The sequence below is a fragment of the Opisthorchis viverrini genome (assembly GCF_000715545.1).
Source record: "Opisthorchis viverrini unplaced genomic scaffold opera_v5_42, whole genome shotgun sequence".
Classification (NCBI taxonomy): Eukaryota; Metazoa; Platyhelminthes; class Trematoda; order Opisthorchiida; family Opisthorchiidae; genus Opisthorchis; species Opisthorchis viverrini.
Genome location: NW_008751698.1, coordinates 1,487,954 through 1,510,153, shown reverse-complemented (window position 1 = coordinate 1,510,153; position 22,200 = coordinate 1,487,954). Strand labels below are relative to the sequence as shown.

At 48.8% G+C, this 22,200-nt stretch overlaps 13 protein-coding genes across 13 annotated transcripts in view; all 13 read left to right on the top strand.

Annotated features, from left to right (window-relative positions):
* Positions 1–1,225, top strand: part of T265_03109 (hypothetical protein) — a gene marked incomplete at both ends in the record, with an annotated part of 72,353 nt that extends 71,128 nt beyond the window's left edge. The window contains 2 exons of the mRNA XM_009167514.1: positions 79–794; positions 1,198–1,225. Coding sequence (XP_009165778.1) covers positions 79–794; positions 1,198–1,225 — 744 coding nt within the window. The remainder of the gene's footprint in view (positions 1–78; positions 795–1,197) is intronic.
* Positions 1,226–1,608: 383 nt separating this feature from the next.
* On the top strand, positions 1,609–2,250 carry T265_03108 (hypothetical protein; the record flags this gene model as incomplete). The annotated part of the gene is made up of 1 exon (XM_009167513.1): positions 1,609–2,250. One exon carries the CDS (start codon positions 1,609–1,611, stop codon positions 2,248–2,250), a length of 642 nt encoding a protein of 213 aa, XP_009165777.1.
* An 84-nt stretch (positions 2,251–2,334) lies between these two features.
* T265_03107 (hypothetical protein) lies at positions 2,335–2,976 on the top strand (the record flags this gene model as incomplete). The annotated part of the gene is made up of 1 exon (XM_009167512.1): positions 2,335–2,976. The coding sequence occupies one exon, from the start codon at positions 2,335–2,337 to the stop codon at positions 2,974–2,976; it is 642 nt and encodes a 213-aa protein (XP_009165776.1).
* An 84-nt stretch (positions 2,977–3,060) lies between these two features.
* T265_03106 (hypothetical protein) lies at positions 3,061–3,702 on the top strand (the record flags this gene model as incomplete). Its single annotated transcript, XM_009167511.1, has 1 exon — positions 3,061–3,702. The coding sequence occupies one exon, from the start codon at positions 3,061–3,063 to the stop codon at positions 3,700–3,702; it is 642 nt and encodes a 213-aa protein (XP_009165775.1).
* Positions 3,703–3,786: 84 nt separating this feature from the next.
* On the top strand, positions 3,787–4,428 carry T265_03105 (hypothetical protein; the record flags this gene model as incomplete). The annotated part of the gene is made up of 1 exon (XM_009167510.1): positions 3,787–4,428. One exon carries the CDS (start codon positions 3,787–3,789, stop codon positions 4,426–4,428), a length of 642 nt encoding a protein of 213 aa, XP_009165774.1.
* An 84-nt stretch (positions 4,429–4,512) lies between these two features.
* On the top strand, positions 4,513–5,154 carry T265_03104 (hypothetical protein; the record flags this gene model as incomplete). The annotated part of the gene is made up of 1 exon (XM_009167509.1): positions 4,513–5,154. The coding sequence occupies one exon, from the start codon at positions 4,513–4,515 to the stop codon at positions 5,152–5,154; it is 642 nt and encodes a 213-aa protein (XP_009165773.1).
* An 84-nt stretch (positions 5,155–5,238) lies between these two features.
* T265_03103 (hypothetical protein) lies at positions 5,239–5,880 on the top strand (the record flags this gene model as incomplete). The annotated part of the gene is made up of 1 exon (XM_009167508.1): positions 5,239–5,880. The coding sequence occupies one exon, from the start codon at positions 5,239–5,241 to the stop codon at positions 5,878–5,880; it is 642 nt and encodes a 213-aa protein (XP_009165772.1).
* An 84-nt stretch (positions 5,881–5,964) lies between these two features.
* Positions 5,965–6,606, top strand: T265_03102 (hypothetical protein; the record flags this gene model as incomplete). The annotated part of the gene is made up of 1 exon (XM_009167507.1): positions 5,965–6,606. The coding sequence occupies one exon, from the start codon at positions 5,965–5,967 to the stop codon at positions 6,604–6,606; it is 642 nt and encodes a 213-aa protein (XP_009165771.1).
* Positions 6,607–6,690: 84 nt separating this feature from the next.
* On the top strand, positions 6,691–7,332 carry T265_03101 (hypothetical protein; the record flags this gene model as incomplete). Its single annotated transcript, XM_009167506.1, has 1 exon — positions 6,691–7,332. The coding sequence occupies one exon, from the start codon at positions 6,691–6,693 to the stop codon at positions 7,330–7,332; it is 642 nt and encodes a 213-aa protein (XP_009165770.1).
* Positions 7,333–7,416: 84 nt separating this feature from the next.
* T265_03100 (hypothetical protein) lies at positions 7,417–8,058 on the top strand (the record flags this gene model as incomplete). Its single annotated transcript, XM_009167505.1, has 1 exon — positions 7,417–8,058. One exon carries the CDS (start codon positions 7,417–7,419, stop codon positions 8,056–8,058), a length of 642 nt encoding a protein of 213 aa, XP_009165769.1.
* An 84-nt stretch (positions 8,059–8,142) lies between these two features.
* T265_03099 (hypothetical protein) lies at positions 8,143–8,784 on the top strand (the record flags this gene model as incomplete). Its single annotated transcript, XM_009167504.1, has 1 exon — positions 8,143–8,784. The coding sequence occupies one exon, from the start codon at positions 8,143–8,145 to the stop codon at positions 8,782–8,784; it is 642 nt and encodes a 213-aa protein (XP_009165768.1).
* Positions 8,785–8,868: 84 nt separating this feature from the next.
* Positions 8,869–10,107, top strand: T265_03098 (hypothetical protein; the record flags this gene model as incomplete). The annotated part of the gene is made up of 1 exon (XM_009167503.1): positions 8,869–10,107. The coding sequence occupies one exon, from the start codon at positions 8,869–8,871 to the stop codon at positions 10,105–10,107; it is 1,239 nt and encodes a 412-aa protein (XP_009165767.1).
* A 213-nt stretch (positions 10,108–10,320) lies between these two features.
* Positions 10,321–22,200, top strand: part of T265_03097 (hypothetical protein) — a gene marked incomplete at both ends in the record, with an annotated part of 49,808 nt that continues 37,928 nt past the window's right edge. Inside the window, 8 exons of the mRNA XM_009167502.1 lie at positions 10,321–10,550; positions 11,649–11,905; positions 13,476–13,623; positions 13,742–14,001; positions 14,957–15,104; positions 15,199–15,458; positions 18,926–19,073; positions 19,180–19,436. Of these exons, the coding sequence (XP_009165766.1) occupies positions 10,321–10,550; positions 11,649–11,905; positions 13,476–13,623; positions 13,742–14,001; positions 14,957–15,104; positions 15,199–15,458; positions 18,926–19,073; positions 19,180–19,436 (1,708 nt within the window). The remainder of the gene's footprint in view (positions 10,551–11,648; positions 11,906–13,475; positions 13,624–13,741; positions 14,002–14,956; positions 15,105–15,198; positions 15,459–18,925; positions 19,074–19,179; positions 19,437–22,200) is intronic.

The following is a 22,200-nucleotide window of genomic DNA, read 5'->3' as shown; positions in this document are numbered from 1 at the left end:
GCCGAGGCCACACCTGTGTTATTGGAGTGCGCGGTGCAACCTACACCTACTCCAGTGGACTTCAACTGGTAGGTTCAGGGAGTGGAAGTGACTCCGGAAACGCAGGGTGTTGTCATTCAATCCACGTCACACACATCGCAACTGCACATTGAACAGATGAGACCCGAGTTGGCCGGTCCGGTCACAGTCCAGGCCGTCCACCCACAAGGTCAACAAGTGTCAAGCACGAGTCAGCTGAAAGTCGCAACACCTGTGACGCTAGCACCGATGACGGCAGAGACCGTTCAACCGATTGAAGAGTTTCAGGCTGTGCCCGAAGACCAAATGCGCTTCACGGAAACAGAAGCGCCCGAAATGCAACCAAAGCCTGAGGAGTACAAAATCGCTCCGCAATTTGTCCAAACTCTACCCAGCACAGTCACGCCAGCGATTGGCGCCACGGTGGCGTTGGAAGTTATTGTGACAGGACAGCCACAACCAGATGTCCAATGGACAGTGAGCTCTCCGCAGACGTCCAGTAGGTGTGAGATCGTGCCAGCCGAGGAAGTCGATCAGGTGACCACACACCACCAATTGTTGATTCATGACGTCAAAACAGACGATTACAGAACGACCGTACAAGTGGTGGCCACGTCGGAGATTGGTCAGGCAACGTCTGTGTGCCAGTTAGAGGCGCCCGCTGAAAGACTCGAATTCACCAAGACTCTGAGCCCAGAGCTCGAGGTTGCCGAGGCCACACCTGTGTTATTGGAGTGCGCGGTGCAACCTACACCTACTCCAGTGGACTTCAACTGGTAGGTTCAGGGAGTGGAAGTGACTCCGGAAACGCAGGGTGTTGTCATTCAATCCACGTCACACACATCGCAACTGCACATTGAACAGATGAGACCCGAGTTGGCCGGTCCGGTCACAGTCCAGGCCGTCCACCCACAAGGTCAACAAGTGTCAAGCACGAGTCAGCTGAAAGTCGCAACACCTGTGACGCTAGCACCGATGACGGCAGAGACCGTTCAACCGATTGAAGAGTTTCAGGCTGTGCCCGAAGACCAAATGCGCTTCACGGAAACAGAAGCGCCCGAAATGCAACCAAAGCCTGAGGAGTACAAAATCGCTCCGCAATTTGTCCAAACTCTACCCAGCACAGTCACGCCAGCGATTGGCGCCACGGTGGCGTTGGAAGTTATTGTGACAGGACAGCCACAACCAGATGTCCAATGGACAGTGAGCTCTCCGCAGACGTCCAGTAGGTGTGAGATCGTGCCAGCCGAGGAAGTCGATCAGGTGACCACACACCACCAATTGTTGATTCATGACGTCAAAACAGACGATTACAGAACGACCGTACAAGTGGTGGCCACGTCGGAGATTGGTCAGGCAACGTCTGTGTGCCAGTTAGAGGCGCCCGCTGAAAGACTCGAATTCACCAAGACTCTGAGCCCAGAGCTCGAGGTTGCCGAGGCCACACCTGTGTTATTGGAGTGCGCGGTGCAACCTACACCTACTCCAGTGGACTTCAACTGGTAGGTTCAGGGAGTGGAAGTGACTCCGGAAACGCAGGGTGTTGTCATTCAATCCACGTCACACACATCGCAACTGCACATTGAACAGATGAGACCCGAGTTGGCCGGTCCGGTCACAGTCCAGGCCGTCCACCCACAAGGTCAACAAGTGTCAAGCACGAGTCAGCTGAAAGTCGCAACACCTGTGACGCTAGCACCGATGACGGCAGAGACCGTTCAACCGATTGAAGAGTTTCAGGCTGTGCCCGAAGACCAAATGCGCTTCACGGAAACAGAAGCGCCCGAAATGCAACCAAAGCCTGAGGAGTACAAAATCGCTCCGCAATTTGTCCAAACTCTACCCAGCACAGTCACGCCAGCGATTGGCGCCACGGTGGCGTTGGAAGTTATTGTGACAGGACAGCCACAACCAGATGTCCAATGGACAGTGAGCTCTCCGCAGACGTCCAGTAGGTGTGAGATCGTGCCAGCCGAGGAAGTCGATCAGGTGACCACACACCACCAATTGTTGATTCATGACGTCAAAACAGACGATTACAGAACGACCGTACAAGTGGTGGCCACGTCGGAGATTGGTCAGGCAACGTCTGTGTGCCAGTTAGAGGCGCCCGCTGAAAGACTCGAATTCACCAAGACTCTGAGCCCAGAGCTCGAGGTTGCCGAGGCCACACCTGTGTTATTGGAGTGCGCGGTGCAACCTACACCTACTCCAGTGGACTTCAACTGGTAGGTTCAGGGAGTGGAAGTGACTCCGGAAACGCAGGGTGTTGTCATTCAATCCACGTCACACACATCGCAACTGCACATTGAACAGATGAGACCCGAGTTGGCCGGTCCGGTCACAGTCCAGGCCGTCCACCCACAAGGTCAACAAGTGTCAAGCACGAGTCAGCTGAAAGTCGCAACACCTGTGACGCTAGCACCGATGACGGCAGAGACCGTTCAACCGATTGAAGAGTTTCAGGCTGTGCCCGAAGACCAAATGCGCTTCACGGAAACAGAAGCGCCCGAAATGCAACCAAAGCCTGAGGAGTACAAAATCGCTCCGCAATTTGTCCAAACTCTACCCAGCACAGTCACGCCAGCGATTGGCGCCACGGTGGCGTTGGAAGTTATTGTGACAGGACAGCCACAACCAGATGTCCAATGGACAGTGAGCTCTCCGCAGACGTCCAGTAGGTGTGAGATCGTGCCAGCCGAGGAAGTCGATCAGGTGACCACACACCACCAATTGTTGATTCATGACGTCAAAACAGACGATTACAGAACGACCGTACAAGTGGTGGCCACGTCGGAGATTGGTCAGGCAACGTCTGTGTGCCAGTTAGAGGCGCCCGCTGAAAGACTCGAATTCACCAAGACTCTGAGCCCAGAGCTCGAGGTTGCCGAGGCCACACCTGTGTTATTGGAGTGCGCGGTGCAACCTACACCTACTCCAGTGGACTTCAACTGGTAGGTTCAGGGAGTGGAAGTGACTCCGGAAACGCAGGGTGTTGTCATTCAATCCACGTCACACACATCGCAACTGCACATTGAACAGATGAGACCCGAGTTGGCCGGTCCGGTCACAGTCCAGGCCGTCCACCCACAAGGTCAACAAGTGTCAAGCACGAGTCAGCTGAAAGTCGCAACACCTGTGACGCTAGCACCGATGACGGCAGAGACCGTTCAACCGATTGAAGAGTTTCAGGCTGTGCCCGAAGACCAAATGCGCTTCACGGAAACAGAAGCGCCCGAAATGCAACCAAAGCCTGAGGAGTACAAAATCGCTCCGCAATTTGTCCAAACTCTACCCAGCACAGTCACGCCAGCGATTGGCGCCACGGTGGCGTTGGAAGTTATTGTGACAGGACAGCCACAACCAGATGTCCAATGGACAGTGAGCTCTCCGCAGACGTCCAGTAGGTGTGAGATCGTGCCAGCCGAGGAAGTCGATCAGGTGACCACACACCACCAATTGTTGATTCATGACGTCAAAACAGACGATTACAGAACGACCGTACAAGTGGTGGCCACGTCGGAGATTGGTCAGGCAACGTCTGTGTGCCAGTTAGAGGCGCCCGCTGAAAGACTCGAATTCACCAAGACTCTGAGCCCAGAGCTCGAGGTTGCCGAGGCCACACCTGTGTTATTGGAGTGCGCGGTGCAACCTACACCTACTCCAGTGGACTTCAACTGGTAGGTTCAGGGAGTGGAAGTGACTCCGGAAACGCAGGGTGTTGTCATTCAATCCACGTCACACACATCGCAACTGCACATTGAACAGATGAGACCCGAGTTGGCCGGTCCGGTCACAGTCCAGGCCGTCCACCCACAAGGTCAACAAGTGTCAAGCACGAGTCAGCTGAAAGTCGCAACACCTGTGACGCTAGCACCGATGACGGCAGAGACCGTTCAACCGATTGAAGAGTTTCAGGCTGTGCCCGAAGACCAAATGCGCTTCACGGAAACAGAAGCGCCCGAAATGCAACCAAAGCCTGAGGAGTACAAAATCGCTCCGCAATTTGTCCAAACTCTACCCAGCACAGTCACGCCAGCGATTGGCGCCACGGTGGCGTTGGAAGTTATTGTGACAGGACAGCCACAACCAGATGTCCAATGGACAGTGAGCTCTCCGCAGACGTCCAGTAGGTGTGAGATCGTGCCAGCCGAGGAAGTCGATCAGGTGACCACACACCACCAATTGTTGATTCATGACGTCAAAACAGACGATTACAGAACGACCGTACAAGTGGTGGCCACGTCGGAGATTGGTCAGGCAACGTCTGTGTGCCAGTTAGAGGCGCCCGCTGAAAGACTCGAATTCACCAAGACTCTGAGCCCAGAGCTCGAGGTTGCCGAGGCCACACCTGTGTTATTGGAGTGCGCGGTGCAACCTACACCTACTCCAGTGGACTTCAACTGGTAGGTTCAGGGAGTGGAAGTGACTCCGGAAACGCAGGGTGTTGTCATTCAATCCACGTCACACACATCGCAACTGCACATTGAACAGATGAGACCCGAGTTGGCCGGTCCGGTCACAGTCCAGGCCGTCCACCCACAAGGTCAACAAGTGTCAAGCACGAGTCAGCTGAAAGTCGCAACACCTGTGACGCTAGCACCGATGACGGCAGAGACCGTTCAACCGATTGAAGAGTTTCAGGCTGTGCCCGAAGACCAAATGCGCTTCACGGAAACAGAAGCGCCCGAAATGCAACCAAAGCCTGAGGAGTACAAAATCGCTCCGCAATTTGTCCAAACTCTACCCAGCACAGTCACGCCAGCGATTGGCGCCACGGTGGCGTTGGAAGTTATTGTGACAGGACAGCCACAACCAGATGTCCAATGGACAGTGAGCTCTCCGCAGACGTCCAGTAGGTGTGAGATCGTGCCAGCCGAGGAAGTCGATCAGGTGACCACACACCACCAATTGTTGATTCATGACGTCAAAACAGACGATTACAGAACGACCGTACAAGTGGTGGCCACGTCGGAGATTGGTCAGGCAACGTCTGTGTGCCAGTTAGAGGCGCCCGCTGAAAGACTCGAATTCACCAAGACTCTGAGCCCAGAGCTCGAGGTTGCCGAGGCCACACCTGTGTTATTGGAGTGCGCGGTGCAACCTACACCTACTCCAGTGGACTTCAACTGGTAGGTTCAGGGAGTGGAAGTGACTCCGGAAACGCAGGGTGTTGTCATTCAATCCACGTCACACACATCGCAACTGCACATTGAACAGATGAGACCCGAGTTGGCCGGTCCGGTCACAGTCCAGGCCGTCCACCCACAAGGTCAACAAGTGTCAAGCACGAGTCAGCTGAAAGTCGCAACACCTGTGACGCTAGCACCGATGACGGCAGAGACCGTTCAACCGATTGAAGAGTTTCAGGCTGTGCCCGAAGACCAAATGCGCTTCACGGAAACAGAAGCGCCCGAAATGCAACCAAAGCCTGAGGAGTACAAAATCGCTCCGCAATTTGTCCAAACTCTACCCAGCACAGTCACGCCAGCGATTGGCGCCACGGTGGCGTTGGAAGTTATTGTGACAGGACAGCCACAACCAGATGTCCAATGGACAGTGAGCTCTCCGCAGACGTCCAGTAGGTGTGAGATCGTGCCAGCCGAGGAAGTCGATCAGGTGACCACACACCACCAATTGTTGATTCATGACGTCAAAACAGACGATTACAGAACGACCGTACAAGTGGTGGCCACGTCGGAGATTGGTCAGGCAACGTCTGTGTGCCAGTTAGAGGCGCCCGCTGAAAGACTCGAATTCACCAAGACTCTGAGCCCAGAGCTCGAGGTTGCCGAGGCCACACCTGTGTTATTGGAGTGCGCGGTGCAACCTACACCTACTCCAGTGGACTTCAACTGGTAGGTTCAGGGAGTGGAAGTGACTCCGGAAACGCAGGGTGTTGTCATTCAATCCACGTCACACACATCGCAACTGCACATTGAACAGATGAGACCCGAGTTGGCCGGTCCGGTCACAGTCCAGGCCGTCCACCCACAAGGTCAACAAGTGTCAAGCACGAGTCAGCTGAAAGTCGCAACACCTGTGACGCTAGCACCGATGACGGCAGAGACCGTTCAACCGATTGAAGAGTTTCAGGCTGTGCCCGAAGACCAAATGCGCTTCACGGAAACAGAAGCGCCCGAAATGCAACCAAAGCCTGAGGAGTACAAAATCGCTCCGCAATTTGTCCAAACTCTACCCAGCACAGTCACGCCAGCGATTGGCGCCACGGTGGCGTTGGAAGTTATTGTGACAGGACAGCCACAACCAGATGTCCAATGGACAGTGAGCTCTCCGCAGACGTCCAGTAGGTGTGAGATCGTGCCAGCCGAGGAAGTCGATCAGGTGACCACACACCACCAATTGTTGATTCATGACGTCAAAACAGACGATTACAGAACGACCGTACAAGTGGTGGCCACGTCGGAGATTGGTCAGGCAACGTCTGTGTGCCAGTTAGAGGCGCCCGCTGAAAGACTCGAATTCACCAAGACTCTGAGCCCAGAGCTCGAGGTTGCCGAGGCCACACCTGTGTTATTGGAGTGCGCGGTGCAACCTACACCTACTCCAGTGGACTTCAACTGGTAGGTTCAGGGAGTGGAAGTGACTCCGGAAACGCAGGGTGTTGTCATTCAATCCACGTCACACACATCGCAACTGCACATTGAACAGATGAGACCCGAGTTGGCCGGTCCGGTCACAGTCCAGGCCGTCCACCCACAAGGTCAACAAGTGTCAAGCACGAGTCAGCTGAAAGTCGCAACACCTGTGACGCTAGCACCGATGACGGCAGAGACCGTTCAACCGATTGAAGAGTTTCAGGCTGTGCCCGAAGACCAAATGCGCTTCACGGAAACAGAAGCGCCCGAAATGCAACCAAAGCCTGAGGAGTACAAAATCGCTCCGCAATTTGTCCAAACTCTACCCAGCACAGTCACGCCAGCGATTGGCGCCACGGTGGCGTTGGAAGTTATTGTGACAGGACAGCCACAACCAGATGTCCAATGGACAGTGAGCTCTCCGCAGACGTCCAGTAGGTGTGAGATCGTGCCAGCCGAGGAAGTCGATCAGGTGACCACACACCACCAATTGTTGATTCATGACGTCAAAACAGACGATTACAGAACGACCGTACAAGTGGTGGCCACGTCGGAGATTGGTCAGGCAACGTCTGTGTGCCAGTTAGAGGCGCCCGCTGAAAGACTCGAATTCACCAAGACTCTGAGCCCAGAGCTCGAGGTTGCCGAGGCCACACCTGTGTTATTGGAGTGCGCGGTGCAACCTACACCTACTCCAGTGGACTTCAACTGGTAGGTTCAGGGAGTGGAAGTGACTCCGGAAACGCAGGGTGTTGTCATTCAATCCACGTCACACACATCGCAACTGCACATTGAACAGATGAGACCCGAGTTGGCCGGTCCGGTCACAGTCCAGGCCGTCCACCCACAAGGTCAACAAGTGTCAAGCACGAGTCAGCTGAAAGTCGCAACACCTGTGACGCTAGCACCGATGACGGCAGAGACCGTTCAACCGATTGAAGAGTTTCAGGCTGTGCCCGAAGACCAAATGCGCTTCACGGAAACAGAAGCGCCCGAAATGCAACCAAAGCCTGAGGAGTACAAAATCGCTCCGCAATTTGTCCAAACTCTACCCAGCACAGTCACGCCAGCGATTGGCGCCACGGTGGCGTTGGAAGTTATTGTGACAGGACAGCCACAACCAGATGTCCAATGGACAGTGAGCTCTCCGCAGACGTCCAGTAGGTGTGAGATCGTGCCAGCCGAGGAAGTCGATCAGGTGACCACACACCACCAATTGTTGATTCATGACGTCAAAACAGACGATTACAGAACGACCGTACAAGTGGTGGCCACGTCGGAGATTGGTCAGGCAACGTCTGTGTGCCAGTTAGAGGCGCCCGCTGAAAGACTCGAATTCACCAAGACTCTGAGCCCAGAGCTCGAGGTTGCCGAGGCCACACCTGTGTTATTGGAGTGCGCGGTGCAACCTACACCTACTCCAGTGGACTTCAACTGGTAGGTTCAGGGAGTGGAAGTGACTCCGGAAACGCAGGGTGTTGTCATTCAATCCACGTCACACACATCGCAACTGCACATTGAACAGATGAGACCCGAGTTGGCCGGTCCGGTCACAGTCCAGGCCGTCCACCCACAAGGTCAACAAGTGTCAAGCACGAGTCAGCTGAAAGTCGCAACACCTGTGACGCTAGCACCGATGACGGCAGAGACCGTTCAACCGATTGAAGAGTTTCAGGCTGTGCCCGAAGACCAAATGCGCTTCACGGAAACAGAAGCGCCCGAAATGCAACCAAAGCCTGAGGAGTACAAAATCGCTCCGCAATTTGTCCAAACTCTACCCAGCACAGTCACGCCAGCGATTGGCGCCACGGTGGCGTTGGAAGTTATTGTGACAGGACAGCCACAACCAGATGTCCAATGGACAGTGAGCTCTCCGCAGACGTCCAGTAGGTGTGAGATCGTGCCAGCCGAGGAAGTCGATCAGGTGACCACACACCACCAATTGTTGATTCATGACGTCAAAACAGACGATTACAGAACGACCGTACAAGTGGTGGCCACGTCGGAGATTGGTCAGGCAACGTCTGTGTGCCAGTTAGAGGCGCCCGCTGAAAGACTCGAATTCACCAAGACTCTGAGCCCAGAGCTCGAGGTTGCCGAGGCCACACCTGTGTTATTGGAGTGCGCGGTGCAACCTACACCTACTCCAGTGGACTTCAACTGGTAGGTTCAGGGAGTGGAAGTGACTCCGGAAACGCAGGGTGTTGTCATTCAATCCACGTCACACACATCGCAACTGCACATTGAACAGATGAGACCCGAGTTGGCCGGTCCGGTCACAGTCCAGGCCGTCCACCCACAAGGTCAACAAGTGTCAAGCACGAGTCAGCTGAAAGTCGCAACACCTGTGACGCTAGCACCGATGACGGCAGAGACCGTTCAACCGATTGAAGAGTTTCAGGCTGTGCCCGAAGACCAAATGCGCTTCACGGAAACAGAAGCGCCCGAAATGCAACCAAAGCCTGAGGAGTACAAAATCGCTCCGCAATTTGTCCAAACTCTACCCAGCACAGTCACGCCAGCGATTGGCGCCACGGTGGCGTTGGAAGTTATTGTGACAGGACAGCCACAACCAGATGTCCAATGGACAGTGAGCTCTCCGCAGACGTCCAGTAGGTGTGAGATCGTGCCAGCCGAGGAAGTCGATCAGGTGACCACACACCACCAATTGTTGATTCATGACGTCAAAACAGACGATTACAGAACGACCGTACAAGTGGTGGCCACGTCGGAGATTGGTCAGGCAACGTCTGTGTGCCAGTTAGAGGCGCCCGCTGAAAGACTCGAATTCACCAAGACTCTGAGCCCAGAGCTCGAGGTTGCCGAGGCCACACCTGTGTTATTGGAGTGCGCGGTGCAACCTACACCTACTCCAGTGGACTTCCACTGGTACGTTCAGGGAGTGGAAGTGACTCCGGAAACGCAGGGTGTTGTCATTCAATCCACGTCACACACATCGCAACTGCACATTGAACAGATGAGACCCGAGTTGGCCGGTCCGGTCACAGTCCAGGCCGTCCACCCACAAGGTCAACAAGTGTCAAGCACGAGTCAGCTGAAAGTCGCAACACCTGTGACGCTAGCACCGATGACGGCAGAGACCGTTCAACCGATTGAAGAGTTTCAGGCTGTGCCCGAAGACCAAATGCGCTTCACGGAAACAGAAGCGCCCGAAATGCAACCAAAGCCTGAGGAGTACAAAATCGCTCCGCAATTTGTCCAAACTCTACCCAGCACAGTCACGCCAGCGATTGGCGCCACGGTGGCGTTGGAAGTTATTGTGACAGGACAGCCACAACCAGATGTCCAATGGACAGTGAGCTCTCCGCAGACGTCCAGTAGGTGTGAGATCGTGCCAGCCGAGGAAGTCGATCAGGTGACCACACACCACCAATGGTGGATTCATGACGTCAAAACAGACGATTACAGAACGACCGTACAAGTGGTGGCCACGTCGGAGATTGGTCAGGCAACGTCTGGTGCCAGTTAAGAGGCGCCCGCTGAAAGACTCGAATTCACCAAGACTCTGAGCCCAGAGCTCGAGGTTGCCGAGGCCACACCTGTGTTATTGGAGTGCGCGGTGCAACCTACACCTACTCCAGTGGACTTCCACTGGTACGTTCAGGGAGTGGAAGTGACTCCGGAAACGCAGGGTGTTGTCATTCAATCCACGTCACACACATCGCAACTGCACATTGAACAGATGAGACCCGAGTTGGCCGGTCCGGTCACAGTCCAGGCCGTCCACCCACAAGGTCAACAAGTGTCAAGCACGAGTCATCTGAAATTCTGTTCCCCGTCTTATTGCCAACCAGAATCTCCCACAGTTGATTCATTACCTGATTTCCCTTTGATGATTGATTCTCAACTTCGGTTCTCTAAGCCTCTCTCTTACGAGCTGGTCAATGCCGCTTCTTTGGTGCGCTCTCTTGTGTAAGTCCTCATGGATATCGGTGCCTACGGTGCTTTCCTCTGGGACGTGCTCGCATGTCTGCGAGTCTTTTGGTGATATCAGCACCTTTCTGTGTCTCTTCGCTGTTGGTGCATGTTGGGGCATGTCTGTTCCGCTTATTTCCTCATTCTTTTTCCATTGGTAGGTGCTTGCATTTTGTCGGTGGTCCGCAGTCCTGTGGTGTTTTTTCACCCATTCCGTCATCAAATGTAGTTAATCACTGCGCGTTATGCCCTTTCGGGTTAACTCTGGCCTTGACGTTTGTGTCAGCATCTAAGCGGTAGCCTCAAATGGGTTGATGATGTTGCTGCGTTTTGATCATTTTAATTACTTCATGTTAATGTCACCTTTATCAGTGCCACCGAATGGATCAAATGAATCCTTCAGAATCGCAATAGAAGGCAGTTACTTTTCCATGAATATTGAAAATGAAGCGCTAGAACCCTTGCATTGAACGCATAGACCTGGCGGGCTGTCCCTTTGTTGACCCATTCATATTTATTTGTCCCTCGCTTCTATTCCACAGGTGACTGACTTTTCTAATCGATAGTCAGGTGTAAATTGTCCTCTTCTACACCGCATAGAATAATGCGGGTACACTGTGACAATCAGCTTATAGTGCTTCGTTTTTCAGAACCTGGTTCGTTAAATATATTTGGATGATTGCATGTTAAACTCTCAACCTCGGTAATTTTATCTCAGTGGACTGTGTTCAACCTATTGCAGCTTTTCCCGCCCCAGGCTTCTTGTTGGATGGCTAGAATCCTTCTGGCTGAGTACTCCGCTTCTAAGGTCATTGTACTCTCTAGTGTACTGCATCCAGTCTGTTATCTGCTTTTACTGTACGGTTTGCTGTAGGCATCTAACGACTGTAGTGCAGAACATCGTGACCCACATCCTCCCCTCGGTGTTACCCATCCCCAAGTAAACTTCCTCGAGGCATGGTTCCCATGTAACTGACGTCGGCACGGATGAAATTTAGATAGCCCCATATTATGCTTCTTTTTCAGATGACTTGCCTTCGAATCGGTGGTTCACTCTGATCAATCGCGTTCCTACTCTCATTTTTCTTCCCCCAGACTGGAATGTCAAATCGAAGCGGAAGTCAAACCAGTTCAGGTCATTTGGACATTGAACGACCGTGAATTAACTCAATCAGATAGAGTTCAGGTGGTCTACATGGAAGATACTGGAACTGCGAAGCTTATTGTGCATGACGTCGCTCCAGAGGACGCCGGGCAGTATGCCTGTATTGTTAAAGGACAAATTGTCAAACAAAGTACAGGAAAATTGGTTCCCAAAGTTATTCAATCCACAACTGACGTGGAAATATTAGGTGAGTCGGGATGTGATGACTGACGCCATTGGTTGTGATATCATTGCACCATGAAATCACTTGACAGATATATCCATAGAATGAGGTGTCTGGCAATATCCCACTGACATATCTGAAATGTACCGGGGTCTGTCCGGTTTGAAAATAAACAGCACTGTAAGGTTCGGTTAAGTTTTGGTCTTAAAGGATGATTCTCTCACTTGGTTCGGTAAAATATCCGTTTGAAGGCGTCAGGATATCACTAAGATAGATGCTTAAGCGGCGTACGATTTTCCCTCCAATTGGCGGAAAGTGTACTTCCTACCCAGCATCCGAATAATAAGCGTTCAAAAGGCAGATTTGTCCCTGTGATCACCGGCAGCTTGGATGTGCTAACTATGACCCCATCCCTATCTTCAGTCGACGAAAATCGTATTTTTCGGATAGAACCCGCAGTGAGTGCAGTCGAAGGATAGGGCTTTACCCGCAGAATGAGTGTGTAAGCGTGGCAGACTGTGACAATTAGTGGACAATGCATTTCTTGACAGATCCCCTGGCCTCTCTCACGTTACTCAGTCAGTATGATTTTAATCCATTGAAAGAGAGAATAAAGTTGTTTGAATGAGTGATGGAACCCGGTTTCCCGATGACATTGTGCAGAAAAACGTTGTAGAGTATGTAGGATACTCGCCCTACTTGTGAGCCTACCTCTAGGGGCTGTAACATTCGTTCCTTTGGTTCGTTATTCGGACACATACTGAAGGATATAAACTAGTTGACGTAGTCTGGAGTAAAAATGCTGTCCGCAAAACGCCAGATGAAATATCTTACAGACGAAGGCATTTTCACTGTAGCATTTTGACTGGTTATAAGCACAACCAGGTTCCAAAACAATTAAATAAGAGACGGAGACACGATGCACAAAAGGGATTGCTGTAAAGAGAGTCCAGAACATCCAAGGAAAATGCGGTATTTGATGACCAAAGTTCTAACTGACCTACCTACTAATTCCCGTTGTTCGCAACTTGGAGGTTACTTAGATATAGTAGAACGATAGAAGCACTGTCACTGAGAAGGGCCATGAGATGGTTGCAATGCATAAGGTCGTGAACCTTGTGGATTTCCATGATACAGGTCTGCAATCTGTTCAATGACTATGTGCCAGAAGAGCCTTCATCGTTCTTTCCAGGCGTGTCTGCCGATCCATGCTATGTGTACTTAACAGTTCGTTTCAAGATCCATGCATAATGAAGACTGACAACATTAACATCTGGCCCATTGCAGGTTTCGTGCAAGTGGGACACCGACAACCTCAACCTGTCATGTTTATTGCGATTCATTTTTTCAACCCCGACCGAAATCATTTCGACTTGGTTTCAGTTTCCTGATTCTTCGTGAAATGGCGCACCCAAGATGACTAAAAATATTAGATCATCTAATCACTAAGAGATTTCTGCTTGAATTAAGTCATAATAACAGTCTTGTTTAGCAAGGAAAATGTGTTATTTAGGCCAAGAGAAAGTTCTAGTTGGAATTGTGATAGCAGGAATTTGTAACCTTTTGTTGTACTGAAATATCGCTCCTGTTACAGAACCAATCCCAGAAGAGACAACGACAGCCATAGAACCTTTGCCCCAAGAGGAGACAACATCACAAGAGGTGCAGCCAGCTGTTCTCGAGTTTGTCAAACCCGTCACTCCGGAGCTGAAGAAAGTTTCGGAAAGAGAACTTCAGTTAGAGTAAGTGATTATCAGTTCGGCTGTGGTTAGTTACGCAATGTTTTCTAACCTCGCCTAATGCGCTTTCACTTTGCGTTGTCTAACACGCTTGTTCACCTGCTATACCTTGTCCTTGTAGTATGGAGTGCCAGATTCAGGCCGACCTTGCGACACAAACAGTAAAATGGCTCTTGAATGGTCAAGAACTAGTTCAATCGGATCGAATTGAAATGAGCTTTGTGGAAGACCTGGGTGTAGCTCACTTAACCGTTCATGACGTGAGTCCAGTGGATTCTGGCGAGTACACCTGCGAAGTGGTCGGCAGAGTTATTGAACCAGAAAAGAAAAAAGAGCCAGTTTCAAAGACCATCATTTCCATTTCAGAAGTAACTATCACTGGTAAGTATCTCTTTGAATCGGATCTGTGTACCGGATCTGTGTTTGAGCCCGACTTATATGAAACGGAACAGTTGATATACCGGTGAAGTTTAATGCACCACAATCCAGAAAAAACAGGCAAAAAAACTAACTGCCTATCTGCCAAGCGATTGAAAATCATTTAGTCAATTGAATGTATTATTGCAGTGTATTAATCAATGATGAACGGACCAGATGAGTGATTAATACACATATGTACATCCCTGGCAGGGTTCCCACGGGGCATGAATTATGTTGAAAATAACGACACAACCCGTTTGTGAAATCCCATCTGCAGGACATATGCAGAACTGGTGATGTGAAAACTGTGTGCCTTCTTCCACTCGTCAGGTTTCTGCCATTCAGAGGTGGGGAAACGTGTAAACGGGCATACAAAACATCACCCGTGACACTAGGATATAGAAACATATGTAAACGATTAACTGCAAAAAACCTTTCCCCACTAGTGACATCCTCCAGGATGTTCGGTATCATGACCGCTGTAGTTATTATTTTGTAACGCGAAAAAAACTGCTCGTTGATCGCTATTGTACCTTTTTTGGCATGGTGGGAGAAATTTTTGCAGATTCGCAAGAACTCAGGTGTTTGGTAGGAAGACATTTTTATCCACACCACTAATTTGATTCTGTGACGCGTATGTCTCGCGTATTATAAATTTGGACGCAGATTTATGGAGATGGCTATAAATTGTCTTCAAGACCTATTTCCTCCTAGGCAAGTTTCTGGCAATTCAAGACCACGTGACATTGCTGAAGCCCATTTGGATATGACGTCCTTATGGATTCCTAGGGCGGCACCCCATATACACAGAATACTTTCAAGAAATCAAAGATATAAAGTTAGGATTTACTCTGAGCATAATATCAAAGCGTCAGTCCTTTATTAGTATTATTATTTATTTGTTTTTTTTTTGAAGAACAAATTTCGGAAGAGACGACCACCGTCATAGAGGAAAAGTCACAAGAAGAAGCTGTACCTGAGGAAGTACTGCCAGCCCTCCTTGAATTTGTTAAACCTGTTACTCCACAACTAAGCAAAGTGTCGGAGCGAGAACTTCGACTGGAGTAAGTGCTTTGGCGACCTGGTGGCCTGGTATCCATTGTTTTGGATTGGACACAATGCACTTATGTTCTTTCCATTTTCGCACTTTCTTTTCAGTGTGGAATGTCAAATTCATGCTGACATCACTCCACAGACGGTTAAGTGGCTCATGAATGGCCAAGAATTGTTCCAGTCCGATCGAGTTGAAATGAGTTTTGTGGAGAACCTAGGTTTGGCGCATCTGACCGTATATCACGTTGGTCCGGTCGATTCCGGTGAGTACTCCTGTGAAGTTACGGGAGAGGTGATTGAACCGGAAAAGAAAAAAGAACCCGTTCCAAAGGTCATCATCTCCACATCGGATGTAACCATAGATGGTAAGAATCCTATTTGTCAATACCCATGTTATATTATAGCTCTGTGCCGATGCAATGCGTCAATAAAATCCCACTGTGCCCAATGATGCTGGTCACCAGATGAAGTCCTGATCCCAACACTGAATAATACGTACGACATTTAACAAAACCAAGCAAGACTAATTTGCTACAATTCATCGAGACGAAATAGACTCATTGCGAATGTTCGAATTATGTAGACTAATATGATGTCGATCAAAGTAAACGCCCTACTGTTTGCTGAAACCCATTAGAACAAAAGAAGAAATACACTCATTTGCAAACTAATTTGGTCTTTCGAGAGACTCACCTAGAACCCAGCTGAATCTCTCGTTTGTGATGCGTCTAGGCAACTGGATGGGCTGGAATACTATACAGCAAGTTTAAGAAAACTCTGACACCCCGTCACCTGTTTCACTTTTCATGGGACTCAGCAGGTAGGCGCGGTCCTCAAGTTTCAGCCAACCCTATTTTCTACTTGAACCCAAATTGTACGAAATAGGCAAAGTACAGTCTTTTGCACTCCAGTTTGGTTTTGACAGGCGACTCAGTTGAATCCCCGCTGAAGACTAACATAAACGAGCAACTCAGCTAGGATTCAAGTAAATCTCCCGGTAAAGCCAGTTTTTCTCTGAAGGATATGTGACTGTTTATTCCGGTGGCTCGCAGAATCAGATGTGGCACCATGAGAGACAAGGTCGCGATGCTTCGGTGTTTATGAAACTGTTTCTTATTTCCGAAACGTCACCGATTAGGAAATAAGACCAAACTAGTACCAAACCAGTTTGGCAGTTAAACTTCCATTGGTATTGCTCTATAACAGACAAAATTACTTCGCATTTGTGACCCAGCTTTCTTTTTGCGTTTGAATGGTTGCATATCCACGATGCCGATGTTTTACAGCACAAGCCCCATTCAGGATTTGTTCTAATTAGACTTTCACTAGAGGATGGCAGTATACGGATGAAACTGAATCCTACCTTGTCTCCAAGCATTTAAACGGCAGTTCTTTTGCAGCACAGCAGATATTAACTCACTGCAGCATGTTCGCATGAGTCGAAATAGATTTGGTGTTATGGCACCGCTTTTAAAGATCACGGATGGGGAGTCCAATAAGGCTCACAAAAACGATAGATTAACGTGTGAAACACCTCAGATGACATCAACAGGGAACACGGAGCAACTCAAGCCCTTGAAACTAGAGTATGCTTTGCGTAGTATTCACATCTGTAAACGAACTCTGTTGGGAACTAATGTATCATTTTGCTGGAGAAATACTTAATTAAACCTACTTCAATTTTTTCCACTTTCATCACGTTTGGCACACTGACGCTATGCATTTTCCTCACCCATGTACTCTCCCTAAAAATTGTCGAATATGTCTTGACAAGTTCGGGGACACCAGGTTTTCACTCTTCTGCTGGAGTTAAAGCCCAACTTTTGAAGTGTAACGGACTGTATATCAACCATCCACTGTAAAATGTGTTCCATTAGGCTTCATACACTACTCAAGAACCAGCCGATTTCCTCTGAACGTGTTCACCCGCATTGAGCTCTCACCTGCTTCTACCAAACTATTTCTCCGTTATTCATGAGAAAATACCACCGAATTGAACGCAACATTTTGTGAACGTCCACAACCTACTGGGAACCTGTTGCTTTCGGAAAACTACACATTCGAAGCATAACGTATTCACTCTTCACGGTACCCGAGTTCCCCTTTTTCCTCGTTCACGATTTAGTGCGTCGGTTGTTCGTAATTCCTCATTAACTCCTCTCTTGAGCAGTTTGTAGAGATCGTACGTAGCCTCAAAGATGGGACAACTGTTACCCAACGGATTATTCGCACTGCTCGCCTTTCTGTTGCTATTCCGTGTTAACTCAGGTGACCGTCTTAGTGACGTTACTAAGTCTACCTTGGTACCACAATGGATTCTGACAGGACCGTGGTCTATTTTGTTCAGAATTGTTCCACGAAACAGACTAACACTTGCCCATACCTGGTTAAGCCAAAGAAGGGCGAAACCAGTCATGCGCTGTCGAAGAGTCTTCAACAACCTTATGCCTATTGTGTTCAGTCTAGACAATGTGATGCGATATATCGAGTACAGCGCCAACTGAAGCATGAGGCGGCCTTGTGTGGCACATTCATTTGAAAAGGAACATCACAAACGAGACATTCAGCTGGGATTCAGCTGAGTCTCCCGATAAGATCAATCCAGCATGTAAATGAGAGCATTTGGTCACTTGTCCATCCTGTATTCCCGGAGTCCTTTAGCGCGTGTTTTTGCCCTGGTTCATTAATTGTGTTCCACATGCCTAATGGACATAACTCGTCCTGGTGGAGGTTAGCTCCTACTTTAATCGGCATGTACTTCTTAGTACGCGTAACGATGATCTTAATGTGCGCTGCTCTCCCTTAAAGAAATTTCAAAATCTATTCAGTCATGAGAGTTTTCGTCCTTAATAGACCACATACGTCTTTGTTCTCCTCTAAAATCAGCAGGTCACAGTGAGAAAACCTCTGGGTTTTTTATTATACAACCTCGGCTATAAGCCTGCCATTCCAGCTTCTGTAAAAAATTCGACTTATACATCGGGCTGGAGCGATGAGCATGAACCAAACACAAGAAGGATAAACGGCATCAAACGTAAAAGTCAAGTAAGCCTAATTATCTGAGAAGCGAAATTGATCCCAAACTACCAAATCGGTGGTTGGAATCGCCTGTGTATGAATGTCACTCTTCCGTTTCCCTCTCGTCAAATCTTCGAATATTTCATATTTCAAACCTCCCGGTGGACCCAGCATGTTTGTAATCGCTCGGCTGTAACACTCTTTTGGTGCCTAACTACCATGCCACCCGAAGGAAGCATGAGGGCTGGGATAGTGCCAGGGTGTCCAAGCCTAGACAGGAGAAGTCGAGAAGCTGAAGTCGGGTTCGAACCACGAACCTTCCGATCAGTAACTTCGAGCTCTAACTGCTGAGCCATCCCGTTCAGCATATTTGTATCAATTATTGACCGGCCTCAACCCACCAATCAGAGGAAAATGGATGAAACACTTGATTATTTGTCTACGGACGGAGCTTGGTTTACCCACATCAACTGATTCACATTTATCTGAGTAGACGAAAACATCAGGAATGTTACTATGACTCCGTTTTGCGCTAGGTTGCCCAACAAAATGAATCTGAGCTGTATATGAACACCTTTGATGCTCCGAGGATTCATGTTCTTGTTGAGCAAAATCCGCAAGCAGAGATTTTACTCTAACTCATTCTGTCTACTCCTCCCCTGATCCAATATCTGCAACCGCAAATACCTGAAATGTCGTACAGCCTTATTTTTCTTTATTCATCGGAAAATTAGTTTTTAATGGTGAAAACTGCAATGGTTGTTTGCCTCGTAGCTTCACGCTTTCTGTTGATCCATCAATACATTCCTTGTAGAACAACCGCCCGAGGAGACAACTACAGTCATAGAACCAGTAATACAAGAAGAAGCAGCCCCGGAGGAAGTGAAACCGGCTGTGCTTGAATTCCTCAAGCCCGTTACTCCGGAACTAAAGCAGGTGTCCGAGAGACAACTACAACTGGAGTAAGTGTCTTGATGGTCATACGATTAACCCACCACATTGTGTGAGCTTTTTTATGTAATCTACGATGAATGTGACACAATCATGGCGTATCTTTTTCCGTTTCAGTGTCGAATGTAAAATTCAAGCTGACATTGCCCCGCAAACCGTTCAGTGGCTCCTGAATGGTCAGGAACTCACTCAATCAGATCGCGTGGAGATCAGCTTCTCAGAGGACATTGGTGTGGCCCACTTGACAGTATATCAAGTTGGGCCAGCAGACTCAGGTGAATACACTTGCAGAGTAGTTGGCGAGATATTTGAACCAGCACAAAAGGAACTTGTCGCAAAGACGATTACGTCAACGTCGGATGTAACCATCGTGGGTAAGTTTACTTTGGTTTCTATTTAGGTTATCATATCCCGTTTACCTTGAGAGACTCTATAGTGCGAGAATACTAGAGTTTTCCTCCCCAACGGCGAGTGAATTTACAAGTTCCTAAGAATCTTATGACAGCATCCGTAAGGATGCATTCGGGAGATAACATCTTGCAACGAGCGTTCGGAGAAGCAATTACTGGGGAGTTTGTTCTTGTAGTTTTTATGTGTTGGAAACAAGGTAGAGATCGGGATCCAGTATGAAATCCTTAAGAAGGCCTAAACTGGCAATCTGCTTGTTCATCCACTCAGACGCTTTATGAAAACTTCTATTCACTACTTACTCACAGGCTGATATATTGGTACTGGTTTGTCGGAAGTCTATCCCGAAGCCCTTGTATGGTGAGAGACCGTTAAAATCGCATCCCCACCCACACACACACTATCCTAGAAACACCACTACAAACTGGGCGACTGAAGTTTCGCTTCACTTTCCAAGTCCCACTCTAGTAGTACGTTACTCGATCAGGACCTTCTAAATCACACTCTTTTCGCACCGGCACCAATAGAAGTCAAACACTTCATTCGTGCTGATCAGTCGCAAGACATAAAACATGCAAACTATATACGAAGAAGGGTTAAAAGCAAGGTTCAGCGGAAAGCGTTATGAGATCGAAGTCATGCAAACCAAACAATGTCCGAAACTGTTCCAACATGCAAAACTGGCTGGTGAAACTTAACTAACGGATGCCCTTAAAATGACAGAACTTTTGGAGTTCAGCTTCGCAAGTCTTAAGATCAAATCTTCGGGATTTAGCCGGCTGGCAGCAAGGGCTTGGCAACAGTTAAATTAGTGTCGCGGACTGACTTCCGAGCCTTTGGTAATATATGCGCTAGTGATCGAATAACGCAACAGGTTTCAACATGTTTCAAGCGTCCGTGACGCTACCTGCGGGTCGATCGATCAACACAACCAGGGTGGTCACTGGGGCGTCTTTCGAAGCGCCGGGCGAACCAATCACATGACTGAAGCGAGCACAACATCATCTGTTCAGACGTGATGATTCGGTTGCGTTCTGCGCGCGCTGGTGAAGTCGTGGATCAAGCCCGCTTCGCAAGTCAGATATCCGGAGTTCAACCTCCGATACAACCAAAGATATGCACTACTGATGGGCGCTAATAAGAGCAAAAATCGAGTCCCACCTTTGGTGTATACTCATCAGGATAATTGCGCCGGGACAGGAGGAGGATTTTTCAGACGAGATTGATGTGAACGCGAATTCTACAAACCCCGAAACCACCTATAGTATTATATGTGGTTAGCTGTGCTTTCCGATAACGAACACTTCTACAGCTGCAACAGAACCGGTGTAGCGCGTGATCGTAGTGAAGCTATGTTAAGCAAAGTTTACACCCCAACTGTGTACTTTAGAGGTTTCAAAGTGATGCCCCTGTTTTTGCGGTTTCTGTTAGGTGACACAGGCATTAACATGCGATTGTTTTCCCGTTCAAATTTTATAAAACACAGTTCTATGTATACCTCAATCGACTCAAGGGAACCAACATTTTGCTCGTACCCGGAGCATAGCTCGTCAGTTATTAAAATCAGTAACAAGAACAGTACAATCCTAACTAAACATGTCGAATACAGACCAAATTCGGCCATTGCCTGGATCAATGAGATGACCTCATGAGCGTTCCGCAGTTTCATGGCATGCAGTGTGAGTTATGTACCTACAGAATCAAGCTTCAAGTTCAGTAGGCAGAGCTCGCTTGAGAGACGCTTCGAATTTTGACTGTCCCAAGGCGTAGAAAAATTCTAAGGACACTGGCGTTTCACATACCACACTCACTGTAGTCACATACGATGCGGGTAGCGTTGCTGGAGATTGTGCCTCATTTAGAGACATCCGGAGAGAGCTTATACATTTTATGGTCATTGAAGATAACAATAGGATGGTTAAACATAAAGAAGCCGCTGGCCAATCCTCTGTAGCTAAGATGAAACCCAGTTACTGGGACTCACGGCGCCAACAATCAAAAAGTCATTCAGCTTAGACCGGAACAGTCGAGATGCTGAAGTTTGGTTCGAATCACTCGCTACTGAGCTATCTCGTGCCTGACTGGGAAGGTAACATTTAATAAATTTTATCATCCAAATTTTGTGGCCACTCCGCTTCAGTGGACTGTGACATTGGTTCACATCTTTTGGACGTCTGTTTCCCAAATTCGTAGCAAATCAATCCACTTCATGTGTAAAATATACGACGCTGTCATTTGCATAATCTAAATGAACTACATCTCCCAAATACGCTCTAACATCTAGCTGGCATAAAATCATGTGTCCAGAGCAAACAGCCACTAGTTGTTTCAAAGTCATTGGAACAAAATTCTTGCATTCATCCACCATGTTCGAATATGCAGAATAGACGGAGACTTTCCGGACTAAACGTATGTATCAGTTACAGTTCGGATAACACTGGCTGCATGGAAGTGCGACTTGTCAAAAGAAACAATAGGAGGCTTCAAAATCGGGAATACGAATGTCAGTCTCATAGACTTTGGCAACAGAAGTGGTTTCAAAATTCGTAACATTTTCAGAAGAGCTTGTGTGAAGTATCAGAGCTGTTCTCAGGTATCCTTCGTAGCACAACCGGAGATTTAGTGCTCTTCGGTACATATGGGTTGTAGGTGCGCACGCTAAAAATCCTGTCGGTTACTGTAGGCCAACTTTTAGTGTGCATATGAGACTTTCCCTTAGTAAGCATGAAG